Raw genomic sequence first — 13,514 nt, 5'->3', positions numbered from 1 at the left:
GCGCGCCCCTGCGAAACCGTCACCTCAACTTTGCGAAGTATACGTATGTGCACAGCATGTCTACATACACGTGCGTGTTTCCCCTCCTTTTGGGATGCCACAGTTGGCATGGGACTGACTGCCACCTTTGCATTGCATAGGGGGATAAAAGAAAGGACAACTTGGGAGCGGCTCTTTCTCTCCCCTCATTAAGGCGCTCATAAAAGAAACGTTTAACGCAGCATCGTTTAAATGAAGAACACACCTTTGCAGCATTTTTTTCGGGACAAAATAAAACAAACCTGCTCGTTTCTAACCCCGTCAAATTGGCAAGCATAGGTATGCCATTGCATTATTTATGGGGAGGCAAAAATGGTCTTTTTTTTTTTTTTTCTCCCCTTACTTGTGCTTCAGCCGATTGGCCATGCCATAAAAGGGTTAACATAATGTCAGCTTGCGTGCAGACAAAATAATTGCAAACCCTCTTTTGCACCACAAAAGAGGTTTACAAAAATGTGAATAATACCTTTTAAATTAAGTGAAGCATTTCTTGCATTCTTCTTTTTCGTTATATCAATTTAATAGGGTAAGAAGAGGACGTCCCGATTTGTCTCGTCATTTCATACCGATTAAAGGCCCATCCATTTAAAGCAGATAAAAAAAAAAAAAAAAAAAAATACCTCTACGTGCCCGCAAGAGTACACATGTGTAAGTATCATCTAAAGGGATCTACTTTTTTGTCTGTCCATATGAGTTTATCTATCTCTCTTAAACAAATCAGATGGCATAAATTCGCATTCACCCCTTTGTTCATATGAACAAGTGAGCATGTTTCTCCCCGGACCGCTGAGTAAAGGCCTTTTCATGCGCATAGCTTTACATAAAAGACTTCATGCATGATCGTACGGATTGAAAGTCCTTCCTTGTTTTTTTAATTACGAACAGGTCTCTTTCAAGGAGAGCCTACAAACCTTTAGCGAAGCATACGTGGTGATAAATGAACCACACTGATGCATGCACCCTTTCTGGTAAAGTGACTATTTCTCCCCGTTTTTTTGCAAAAAATAAAAAATAGCATAAGGAGAAGACCAACGTGGTAGGAGTAACTCGTGCGTACACTGTCCATGTATGGTTATGCCTCATCGGGTGCGCCATCTTTCCCTATTCCATATATCATCTTGTTGGGGGGAGGGAGTAGAAATGGTAACGAAACATGAAGGGGAACTATGATTCCTTTAGTAAAGAAAATTCCGACGATGAAAAATGGAAGCATAAAACTCACAGTGAAAAGAAAAAAATGATGATTAAATATATGAGCACAATCGAGGCAGGCATGAAGGAGGAAGAAATTAATTCATTGCATGAAGTAAAATCAGATGAGGACATTTCTGATGGGGGTAGGGATGAAGTACAAGACGGAAGTTATGTAGACAGTGAAGACCACATCATTTTAACGGATGAAGATGTGGCGATTTCCGGCGACACAGGAGACGATCCCTCCAACAATGAATCCCCATGCGATAAGGATGACGATTATTCGATGGACGATATTGGCGCAGGAAGTGCAGGCAGTAATCACCTTAGTTCACAGCCCGTAAGAAATGCGCACACCGCTGGGTAAAACCGCCTAGCGGGCATTTCCCGCGGGGATGGTGGAGGTTTTTAAGTTCCCCCGACTATTTGCACTTCGCTCTCGTTATGTTTTCTCCTCGCATTCCTTTCGCGTTTTTACGGGAACCTGCACAATTTTTCCTCGCACGGTAGGATTCGCTGAACTGTGTAGAACCGCGGGAGGAGGAAGAAGAAAAAGAAGAAGGGGAACAGCAAAATGCACTACCTCATGGCGGTAATGATAAGGATACTGACCACTCAAGTGGAGATGACGGGGATGTGCTTCAAACGGAAGGGGTCGGGTACGAAGCGGGGCGAAGTGCTGATGGTAGCGAAGGTAGGCAAGACCAAAAATTGAGGGAACACGCACAAGAATATATGTACATATGCTTATACACAGTACCGCCACTAAGCCACTTTGTGACAAAACGTACTTCTCTAACGCAGAGAGGGAGAAGAAGACAACTGGGGGCACCAACCTCAACATGGACGAAGACAGCCCACACAAGTCAGATGAAGAGGGTGACGAAGCCCCCGTCGAAACAAAAGACAATGTTACTAACATAGAACAAATGCACGTTAACGAAAAGAAAAATACCCTCTTCGATATCGAAATTAAGGGTAAGTGGAACGAGTCACTGGAGGGATAATTCCACAACACGGAATTTATGATGGCTGCCCCGAGCTGAACGTGCAGGGAGAAAAAAAAAAAGAAAAAAAGGGAAATTGAAAATGAGAAAAGGATGCAAAGTTATGAGCTTATACAAATAATTGCCCTGTGATGGTACCCATTTGGTGTAAATATGAGCGACAATTCACCTGTACGGAGGTGCATAATTTCCCCCTCCCCTTTTTTTTTTTTTTTCTCTCCCTTCCCTGCTGCTAGATGTAAACGATTGGAAGTCTAAATACAGACACCTGACATCATCGTACGTTGAAAAGTTACGCATACAGTTGGACGTGTTCGGCTTCCCCCATTTGTCGTGTCTCCTTTTTTCTGCTTCTCTGCTTGGGTTCTTCCACCCTCGCCCAAGCTACTGCACCGAACATGTGGCAACAACGTACGCCTTTTACCCACCGAGCAGCTTCCGTAAATTGGAGAAGGAAATGAATAGAACGATCAACAGTGAACACATCGACCAAATAACGGTTATATGAGGAATAAAAGATAAAAAACAAAAAAATCCCCACATGGGAAATGTATATGAATTTAAACATGTCCTTCTCTCCATGCGCAGAGGCGAAGCATTAAGCAGCACAAGGACTTCCTAGACAACGAGTATAAAGAGGTGTGAAAAAAAGAGTCCTTCTTTTTTTTGCCTCCCCCTTTGAGGAAATGCTTACCGCTCCCTTCGCTTAACCTGTGTATATCTAAATATGGGAACATCGGTGTATCCACTTTTGCCTTCAAATCAGTGGCTGTCCGTTTTGCTAAAGACCGTTTCGGAATTCAAAAAAAATATTGGGGCTCACGGTATGTTTGTAAAGTTAAAAAAAAGGGGGAGAGAGGCTCACCATGGTGGGCTACGCACCGCCTGTCTACACATCCATCCATATGGCGCTTCCAATCACCGCTCCCATTTGTGACGAGCGCAGTTTCCGAGCTGAACGAAAAGGAGTACCTAATTTTGTCCAAAAATATCTTCGAAGATTTCCGGGAGAAATACTTGGAAGAGGTGACCAGCAGGTTTTAAGGCAGATTTGTGCCTGATTAGTTTGCTCCGCCACGAGACGCTATGCTATGTCATGCATTACCATGTTCTTCCACGCGTTACCCTGTTTTACCTATTTTGATATGTCTGCATGCCCTGTACACTTTTTCCCCTTCGAAGAGCCACCTTAACATCGTCCTCTATTTGGCTGTGGCAAAGTACGATATACCAGTTGACGAGGGCGTTGGGAAGTACCTCCAGGGGTGTTACGAATCGGTGAACACGGGTAGGGAGAAGAAAAAAAAGGGAGGCCTATCTGAGGGACCCCAAAAGGGGACTCATGCTTATCCATTATTACGATTTTAACCAATTCTTATGTGCCCCCTTTTGAAGACAAGACGCTGCACAACAACATACAAAAGCTGCTGGAAGTGAATGAGCACATTAGAAACATAGGCGGAAAAACGGTACATAGCCAAATAGGGAGAGAAAAGAGGAAACCAGCTTAATCACCCCATGAGCATACACATGGGCGCGCAAAGATATACTTTTACTGTATGCTTGTCCAAAGGCATACAGATGAATACACACACGTTAACGGCTCGCAGGGAACCTGGGATGAAGACGAACACAACTATTTTATGAAGGTGTACGAGAACAACGCAAATTTGGGAGATGAGGTAGTTCACAGACAAGGAAGCTCCACGTTGTGCTCCTTTCCTTCAGCACATAAATGGAAAAAGGGCACCAGCAGATAAGTGCACGTGTTAATCGTAACACACAATGCGTCCTCGCTGCCTAGGTTGTTTTGGGAATGCTGAAAAGCTGCATGAACAAATCGGAGGAAGAAATTGTTGAACACATGTCTTGGTACAAGCAATTCATCTCGTATAACAACTTAAAGAACAGGTGCCTGAACAGCATCAGCATTGTTAATGTGAATGTAAGAGCTGAGAGGAAGGAAAAAAAGGAGAAACTGACGTACCAGGGGGGGATCACCCTTTAGCTTAATCTTGCGTTACATTGTTTTGCTTTATATTTTCCACCAATTTAGGGAGCTCCATTTTTTCAAGGGGTTCTTCTACCTCACCGTTTCCACTTACGCACACTGTCCCTCTTCGCTACTCCACCACAGGAGCAGCGAAAAAACGACTCCAAAGTTGAGGAAAAAAAGTACATGATACAAAAATGGAGGGAGAAGAAACGTGAGTTCAAAAGGAAGGGTACCGCGAGAAGATTACGCGGAAGGCTACTACGCGGTTGCTACATGGTTGCTACGCAGCTGATGGATTTGATTGCACAATCACGCGTGACGGCCTACCTCACCCTGATCCCCATCCGTTGCACCGCAGAGCAAGAGTCGGCGATCAAGATGAAGGAACTGCAAGAGATGAAAAAGGAGGAAATGAAGATAAACAAAATAATTCGGGAAAAGTAAACACGCACTAAGGGGGTGCAATGCTCCCAAGGACTTGTCACATAGGATTGTGCGACAACTACGTCGGGGCGCTTCCCTTCGCTGTCCGATCTTGCCCACTTCTCCCCTCGGCACACATCCAACCTTGTCCTCCTCACCGCGCAGCATCAAAAAGAAAAAGCAAATGATACAGGAACAGCTGAACAGCAAGAAGGAGGAAATAAAGAAAAGCGTAAGGCAGAAAATTGGGGAAAAAAAAGGGGAAGAAAGGGAACCAATGGTGGGCTCCTCCATCACGAAAAGGACATACACCATCGCTCGTGATGCACTAAAGAATCGTGCCTCATTTTTCCCTAAGCAGAAAATGGAAAAGCAGCAGAAGAGCGTCCTGTCTGAGGAATCGTTGCAGAGGATTAATGAGCGGAATGAACGGTTGGACGAAAAAGGGGCAACTCCAACGCGAGAAAAATGGGGGAAAAAAAAAAGTGATTTCGTTTCATTTTTTTTCCTTCCACTTTTTGAGTACCCCGCGTGATGTACAACGGAGCCTAGTTGCAGCACTTTTTTCTTTATGGCCCTTTCACATGACCCTTTTTTATTTCCCATCCTGCGCGCTACTTTCTTCTTTTCCCAGAATTTTACAAAAGAAGGTGCAGTCAAATTTGAACCTTAACGAGGACAACAACGAGCGGGAAAAGAAAACAACCAAGCAGAAATATATGCACATCCAGAGCAAGCTACTGAGCAACACAGGTACGGCTGACATGGCTGTAGCCCTGATGAAGTTACGGGGGAGGATGCTGGTCCTTCTGCCATCTATGTGAACCGTGCCTTTTTCTGCCAGCTAGCCCACCTTTTCAATTCTCCTATGCTCCACCCCTGTGCAATTATTTTATTATCCACCCGTTTAGTCTATTGTACCGCGTTTTTTTTATCGTTATACATTTTTGTGCCTCTACGCGGGCCCGCTGACAATTTTGATTATTTTTCTTCGGCCGTGATATAGAGCAGCTGCATAGGGCACCTCCTTCCTCATGCTAGCTTCATTTTACCGTTTGCACTGCATTGAGGGAAGAAATCGAGCGGCAAATTCATTTGCGTATGCCTACTTCGTTCTCCATTTGTTTTCGCTCTATTTTGCATGCGCGTATTCATGGTACGGAAATTTCCCAGTGGAGCCTTTCTGTGTATTGTTTTTTGATCCTGGGCTGGCCCCGTCATCCTGCCCAACCTTTTCGTTCATGAATAAAAGAAAAAAAGAGAAAAAGAAAAAATATGTTCGTTACATATAGTTTGCATACCTTTTTAAATTGTTACATGCGCACCAGCGAGCGTATCAATCGAAAAAAAAAAAAGAAGCAGTTCTTCCCCCCTGGGGGATGGCCTTTGTAGCCGTCCCCGGGATTGGCGACGCAAAGCCCTTAGGTGACCGAATTGGTAACTGACGCGTCCTAATTTTCTTTGCCTGTTCCCCAACTCTGCAGATAACCTGTTGAGGAGAATTGAGTCCAGTGTAGAAACGATAAAGAACATTTTGTAGTTTGCTCAGTTATATTTCGCTGACCTATTTGCGGCAACCGTTTTTTTCTGATTTGCATGACTCTTTTTTTTGTTTTTTTTTTTACTTTTATGCCACGTAGCCCCCGCGTGTGGGCCGAAAATATGGTGAGCATATGCAGACTCGGCCTCGAAATCACGCACCACAATCCTTTTTACGAACACGAGACTTGTTAACTATGCCATTTCGCATTAATAAAACGCTTCCCGAGGCGAAAAAAAAGAGAGGGGATATACTCACGGCTAAATTGCATCGAAAGAGGAGAAAAAAAAAAAAAAAGTGAATAGCGCGTTGTAGCGATTAGGAAGCTGCAACCGTATTGAGGACGGAGATTCTTTTTACTGTCTACTCGTGAGAAGCGGCAGCTTTAGGGGGGCACAACGACATGCAGAAACAAGCAGGATGAATTTCAGGCGGCTGAGTGCTAACCTACTTGTGTGCTGGTTGGTACAAATATACGTGGAGAGGAAGCACCTGCATTGTTACGGCAGTAGTAAGGGATGAGCGACAACCGAGAGAAGGAGAAAGATAACAAATGTGATTAGCCTTCCCCGATTGGTACCCAGTCGCTGGTGCCTTTCTATGAAGCATACGCCTAAGTGGACCTTTTCTGTCCCCCCCATCTTTTTTTAATTCCTCCATGTGGGTGACTTTTTTACTTTTTTTTTTTTCCTTTTTCCGTTACAGATACGAAGGCTCCAAAACCGCCGCACACTAAGGATGATCAAAATGGAAAGACGTCAGGATTGACGAACAGTGTGGACTCCCTGGTGGAGAACATTCTAGAAGTAGTGCACTACGTGGAAGACATGAACAACTACATCGTCGACTTTAAGAAGGAACTGCAAAGCAAATTCGAGCACCTCGTACAGCACGATGCTAATCTGTATGAGTCCTACGAACACAATGAAAATATATTGACCCATATTTACTCCTACAATGAAAATAAGCTACACAGATATTCCAAATACTTGGAGAATTTAAAAAATGTAAAGTTAGAAATGTTTAATGACACAATTAATAACATCCAGAGGGAGAATATATACTATGTCAACTTCGTGTACAGAAACCTGCTCTCCAAGATTGACTTGCTGAGCGATCTCAACAGGAAGGTACGTTGGGCGAAAATCTACTCGTGCATTTGGTGGGTGGGGATAGCCAACGGGTTTATTCCTTCTCCTCCACAGTTGCCATTCTTTACTTTTCCCGTTTTTCACCCATTTTTACCTTTTCATTTTTACCTTTTTCCCCCCTTTGACGCAGAAAATGGACAAAGAGAGGCACAAAAACCTACGAGAGCTAAACAATTACCTGGATGCGCTGAAGAACAAAATGATGAGCATGGAGCAGCAGTTCAGCCAAGTGATAAAGGAGAAGGCGGAAAGCATACGGAACTGGAACCATGAGAATATAGACAGATTCGAAGCGTCTGCCACGGACTACCTCCACGGCAACAGCAACTTTGACACCTTTTCCAGTTACGTAATAAATGACTTCCTCCTAAGTGGAAAAAGAATTAATGTCCTAAATTATGAAAACAATTCCTTCTTCAAGAGCAACTTCCTATACTTCAATTTTCTACACAATTATATTAAGGGAAAAAAAAATGAAAAAATTATGAATATCTATATCTATTTGAAGGACCCCTTGATAAAGGAGCACGAGTTGTCCTACTTGAATTATTACGTTATCGTGGATCTACACATCGTGGACGTGATCATAAAAAATGTAGAAATGTTAGCCCAAGCGCAGGGAAAAAACAAAAGCGATTTTAACAACGTGCTCATTTGTGTGGACAATTACACAGTCAAGTACAACGTACTATCCAGCAACATTTATTTGGACATGCAGCCAGACATTAAGAACTTTTTTTCGAATAAAATCGCAAGCAAAATTGACGAGAAGAAAATCCAAGACATACTAGCTGAGCTCAGGAAGAAAAACAGAGACAATTATGAGAATACCATTTTTAATGATGAATACTATAAAAGGATGGAGAGTATGGAAAAGGCAAGGGAAAGAGCCTATGCTGCGGGGGAAAGGAAGGTGATAAATACCAGAGGCCAACCCAACGTATACATCATGAAGAAGAACATCTTCTTCGACTCGAAGAAGGAGTACTACAAAAAGTTCCTGTCCGTCTACACATACGAAGAAATATTTCGCATCCTCTGTAGTGACAACAACCACTGCAGTACTAACATCCTCAATTCGTTGGATGATGTAAACAAAAACACATTCATCTTGAAGAGCCACCTTACCATTAAGAACGAACTGAAGAAGTTTTTTCTGGTCCACCAGAGCGAGCTGCTTAGCAGAAGACGCAGGGGAGGCGAAGAGGCGGAAAAACAGGGGAAGAATGAACCCACCGATTCCAGCGAGTACAGCGAGGCGATTCAGCCAGGCCAAGCAGGTGTGTCGAAGCAATCGGTCACCCCCCTCACGCCAAAAATATGCCCCGCACAGAAGCAGAACATATTTTCCAATAGCGACACGTGCCCAAGGCAGGCGGGGAAGAACCCCCAGTCCGTCCTGTACAGCAAGGACAACCTTATTAACATGAACAATGTGGACGATTACCTGAATACGTACTACGTGTCATATCACAATTCGTTCAAGGTGGTGAAGCGGGATCAGTACTACTCCATCCTGTCGCACATATTTGAGAGCTACCTGAACAAGGCTGACTCACGCAAAATGGCTGGTCAGTTTCCGCACCTAAGAAGCCGCAACAACATCTCCATCAACTACCTGGGGATGATGCCCGAAATTGTGAAGGCGTACAAGACCTTCAAGTACTGCAACTCGTTATACGCGCTGGGGAACACATACGTTCGTAAGAGGGCCCAGGGGGAAGCGGGAACGGAAGAGGGGGCAGAGGAAGACGATGACGACAGTGATGACGAGGAAGAAGAAGAGGACAACCGTGAACATGCCGCTCGTGATGAGCATGTGAACGAGGAGAAAGGCAAGCCGAATCCAGCCGGACCAATACAACCGCACAACGAAATAACGGACGAAATCGCCTTCCTAAAAAAACACAACCACAAGTACATGAAGCTGTTCCAGCAGCATGTCGAGGAGGAGATAAAATTCATAAACTTCTTCGAAGTGCTCCTTAAAAAAAAAGTAGCAGTCATCCTAGAGAAAAACGAGTTTTTGAAGCTATACATTTTTTATGGGAAGAAGAAGCTGCCCAATTTGCCGTACACAAACTTGTTCTTTAACTGTAGGACTATAATAAAGATTGAGGTGCTCAGAGATGTGAACACAAAACAGATAATCTACTCCAGTAGGTCCTTCTTCCTGGAGACCTTGATAACATTGAAGGAATACAAAATAAAAAACGAGAGCGCCTACATCATCATTGAAACGTCCGATGAAACGAGCTCCATTAAGAAGAGACTCAAAATGGAAATGCTCTACAGAATATCTCCCATGTCCCATATAAATGCTTATATAATTTCTAACAATAGGAGGGAGACTGTGTACCACAAGGGTAACGTATACCAGCGGTCTGCCAATGACATCAAGGATGTGATAAGTGATATTCGCAATGATTTTCTCAATATCATGCTCCCGCAATACAATTTGTTCGATCTGTTCGACAGCAACATATACATCATTATTTGTTTGAAGAACGAGAACTGTTAACGGTTGCAGAGAGATGGTGGGAGCGTTGGAGTCTTTCGGGGGCCCACCCCCGGCTTTGTGATGACTACCACACGAGTGGTAATAACGAAGGAACCATACTCTGCCGAATGTCCAGGAACACGACCTCCCGAAGAGGAGGTTGCAACCATGCTCACTTTAAGATGAAGAAAGTATTTCAATATATGCATGATACTCTTGGGGGAGGGGTAGATTTTTCTACTATTCCAGAAGGCACGTACCCAACAATAGGGGGCTAAAAGAAAGCAACCGTGATTCTTCCCTTTTTTTCTTTTTTTTTTTTATCCCTTTTCCTTTCATTAGAATGCGCGAAGAAAGCGGCAGGACAATTGTTACTACTAGACGCTCCTGCATCCAATCCTCCTCCCTTCCACATTCTTTTTAAAGAACACCCCATTTTTGTACCTTTTTTTTTTACATTTTATTCAAGGTATTCCATTTCTTACATAGTTGCTAAGGAGTGCGGCGCACACAAATTTCACGTGCATTCCGCTGCATCTTTCCATGATACACATATATATACAAGCCTATATACTATAAATTTGCCATAAATTCATGAAGATGTGAAAGGTGTACAATAGTGTGTATTGTGCAATAATACATACTTTTACTTTCGACTGTTAGTGCAAAGAACCTACCCATATATGTGCAATTCCGCTCCTTTGATGCTACGTTCAAGGTATTTTAAAATATTTCGTACATTGCCTTAGGAATATCTTTCAAAAGCTTTTGTTTTAAGAAAATTCAAAGTTTTTCACAAAGAAATCAAACAACAAATGCTTAAATTCTACCAAAGCAGGCATGCCCATGAATGTTGAATGTGCCTCAAAACATATATATGTGAATCCCACCTGGGTATATTCCAATTTATATCTCTCTCTATATATACTCTATGGACACAGACGATAATGTTAATTGGAAAAAGGAAAAAAAAAAAAAAGGTAGAGTATAGTGTAATAGTGCGCGCATAGTAACTCCCACAAAGAATAAATGTATAAAGTAATAACTGCGAACGAGAGAGATAAAGGTACACATAATATATAATAACAGTTGTAGTGGAAATCTTCCAAATGAAATCACCTTAGGGAAAGTAACAATAATAATTAAAAAGAATAAATGAGAAAAGAAAGAAAAAAAAAGGAACGTGCTCACCCGTGTGAAATATAGAGAGTATTTTTTGTGTATTTGAAGGAAAAAAAATAAAAAAAAAAGAAGAAAAAAAAAAAGAGTAAAATTAATATAAAAAAAATTAAAAGGAAAAGAAAAGAAGGAAGAATAAAATTAGTATATAAGAGTTATAAAAAGAAGGAAAAAAGGAGAAAGAAAAAGAACAACAATAAAATAAATAAATGTAAAAAGGGGGGGGAGGAGGCATGTGTATGTGTGTGTTAAAAAAATTTTCTTTTGGGTTCCTTGCCCCTTCCCCCTTATTATTCTATTTCATTATTTATTGCTTAGTTGCTTCTACGTCCGCTTTAATTATATGTGTACAGTGATTTTATGTGTATTTCTAATATATTATCCATTGTTTTCGAAAAATTAAAAAATATGATTATAATAGGAAGTGCAAGAATTTAATATTCACATAATTATGCAAAATTGTAAAGAAGGGAAGAAAATTTTCTCTGCTTGCATTCGTTCATTATATATATAAATATGTATAAATAATTCTGGAATAAGTTTTCTTAATATGAATATACTAGATACTAAGAATATACCAATACATAAACAATGGCACCAGACAAAGTAAGGAAGGAAGATCCATTACCCTCACAGGAAGTGTACAATAGGCTCGAAGGTGAAAATGATTGTTCTAGATTCTATGGGAGCGTACAGTACTGTAACCAGGAAATAATGAGGAAAGTGAAGGGCACATTAACTCTGGGGAATATTCATGATGAGAAATTAGCTAATAAAATTATAAAAAACTATTATAATTTATGTAAAGTGGACAACAGCACCACACCCTATTATGATCCATGCAAATTGCTATATTATTGGATAGGTACTAAAATTAAAATGGAAGGAAAAAATGTAAGTGGTGATATATTTAAAACAATTATGAGGGCAATTTACACATGGCTAGGGGAATTCCCATGGAAGGAAGAAAAGAAAAGGGAGTGTACTAATGTATACCATGATAATAATAACTGGGAAATTTTCGAAAAGGGCAAAGCATTGTTCGATTATGAATATAACATTAAATATTTAAAGAATAAGAAGGAGTGTACTAACTATGCCCATAGTTCAAATTATATAACACATCGTGGGTAAGCTGAATCAGCATATAAATGGTTATGCGCGCAGTGTAAGGGCACGTCGGAAGAGTACTGTAATGGATTTAGGACTAAATATATGTCGAACGGTATAAACTGCAATAGTCAGACATTACCAGAGCAATTCATATGCTCTACAGCATCTGAAGAACACGAGGACGATGAAACAGGCTCTGAGTTAGAGGAGGACGAAGATCAGGACCGTAGGACGGAACAACTCCAAGTAAGTTAAAAACAACAAAGAGGAGGGATAGAATTGAACAACATCCTTTTTCTCCTTCCTGAGGAAGAATAAACAACATCCTATTCTTCCCTGAACAGGGAACTTTTGTTCCCTTCCCTATTCAGGAATTGAACAATTCAATTGTGCACACATATGTATATATATTCTGTTCTAATTAAATTTATAGGTGCAAGATGAGGAGGAAGAGGGGTTATATGGGTTTTACTGCTGCCAGTTTGAGGATACTTCTAGTATGGGGTCCCATGATTCTGTTAGAGGAATACAGGGAAAGTTGATGGGACATAATGATATTATTAATGAAAGAGATAAGGTTATGAACGCATGGTGCCTCATGGCCAACAAAGTAGATAAGAACGATGTTGACTTCTGTAAATGGTGTAACTTCCTTTTTTTTTGGATATGGGACAAATTATGGGACAAACTGAAAAGTAAGGAAAGTGAATTTAATGAAATTATGAATACTATCTGCCAGGAATTAAAAAAGTTGCCTAACGCAGGAGCGAAGTGCAAAATTGCATGCACTGGCATCACCAAAACCAATTTCGATGAAAAGAAAGAAGCATATATAAGATCGCAGGATCAAAAGAGGGATAAGGAAAGTGCAGCAAAATTGGCACTAGATTCAAATCCGGCCACCGCCGCTCCCATTGTCTCTTCTATATTTGCCGCAATAGGATTACCAACAATCGTATATCTTCTGTATAAGGTAAGTATAATTATCATAATTATAATTATAGTAAAAATGTGCACACACTTAAAAAAAAGTACACAAATGTACAATTCGACGTATAAGTGCAATTTGACGTATTATAAATATGTTCCTATATTTTTTCTTCTACATATTCATTTCTTATATGTAAAATAAACAGAGACGAAAGGAAGGAAAGAGGAGGGGAATATGCTTTGTTGTATATGTGTGTTACGTGCATTTCCAACTTTTTTGTTTTTTTTTTGCGGTATACTCCTCTATTTCGCACGATACACAATGCTCCTAGAAGAAGGAAAAAAAGATCCACTGAACGTCAGCACTTTAACAGATATACCGACGACGATGCAACAGATACATCCACATTAGGGGACTCCATGTTCGGTTCAACATCAGAAT

At 41.2% G+C, this 13,514-nt stretch overlaps 2 protein-coding genes across 2 annotated transcripts; both read left to right on the top strand.

Annotated features, from left to right (window-relative positions):
• Positions 1-1,192: 1,192 nt before the first annotated feature.
• On the top strand, positions 1,193-5,411 carry PCOAH_00021260 (Uncharacterized protein; the record flags this gene model as incomplete). Its single annotated transcript, XM_020058933.1, has 16 exons — positions 1,193-1,573; positions 1,744-1,927; positions 2,086-2,211; positions 2,477-2,519; positions 2,676-2,739; positions 2,829-2,879; positions 3,007-3,064; positions 3,187-3,266; positions 3,423-3,528; positions 3,636-3,709; positions 3,851-3,922; positions 4,045-4,185; positions 4,378-4,676; positions 4,825-4,891; positions 5,021-5,091; positions 5,294-5,411. Coding segments are annotated over 16 exons (1,935 nt in total), but the record flags the coding sequence as incomplete, so codon positions are not given.
• Positions 5,412-6,180: 769 nt separating this feature from the next.
• PCOAH_00021250 (Uncharacterized protein) lies at positions 6,181-9,871 on the top strand (the record flags this gene model as incomplete). Its single annotated transcript, XM_020058932.1, has 3 exons — positions 6,181-6,710; positions 6,905-7,329; positions 7,481-9,871. 3 exons carry the CDS (start codon positions 6,620-6,622, stop codon positions 9,869-9,871), a joined length of 2,907 nt encoding a protein of 968 aa, XP_019914446.1.
• Between the last annotated feature and the right edge of the window lie 3,643 nt (positions 9,872-13,514).

Source organism: Plasmodium coatneyi, chromosome 8 (genome assembly GCF_001680005.1).
Source record: "Plasmodium coatneyi strain Hackeri chromosome 8, complete sequence".
Lineage (NCBI taxonomy): Eukaryota > Apicomplexa > Aconoidasida > Haemosporida > Plasmodiidae > Plasmodium > Plasmodium coatneyi.
Note: the sequence above shows the minus strand (reverse complement) of the source record. Positions and strands in the feature narration are given on the sequence as shown.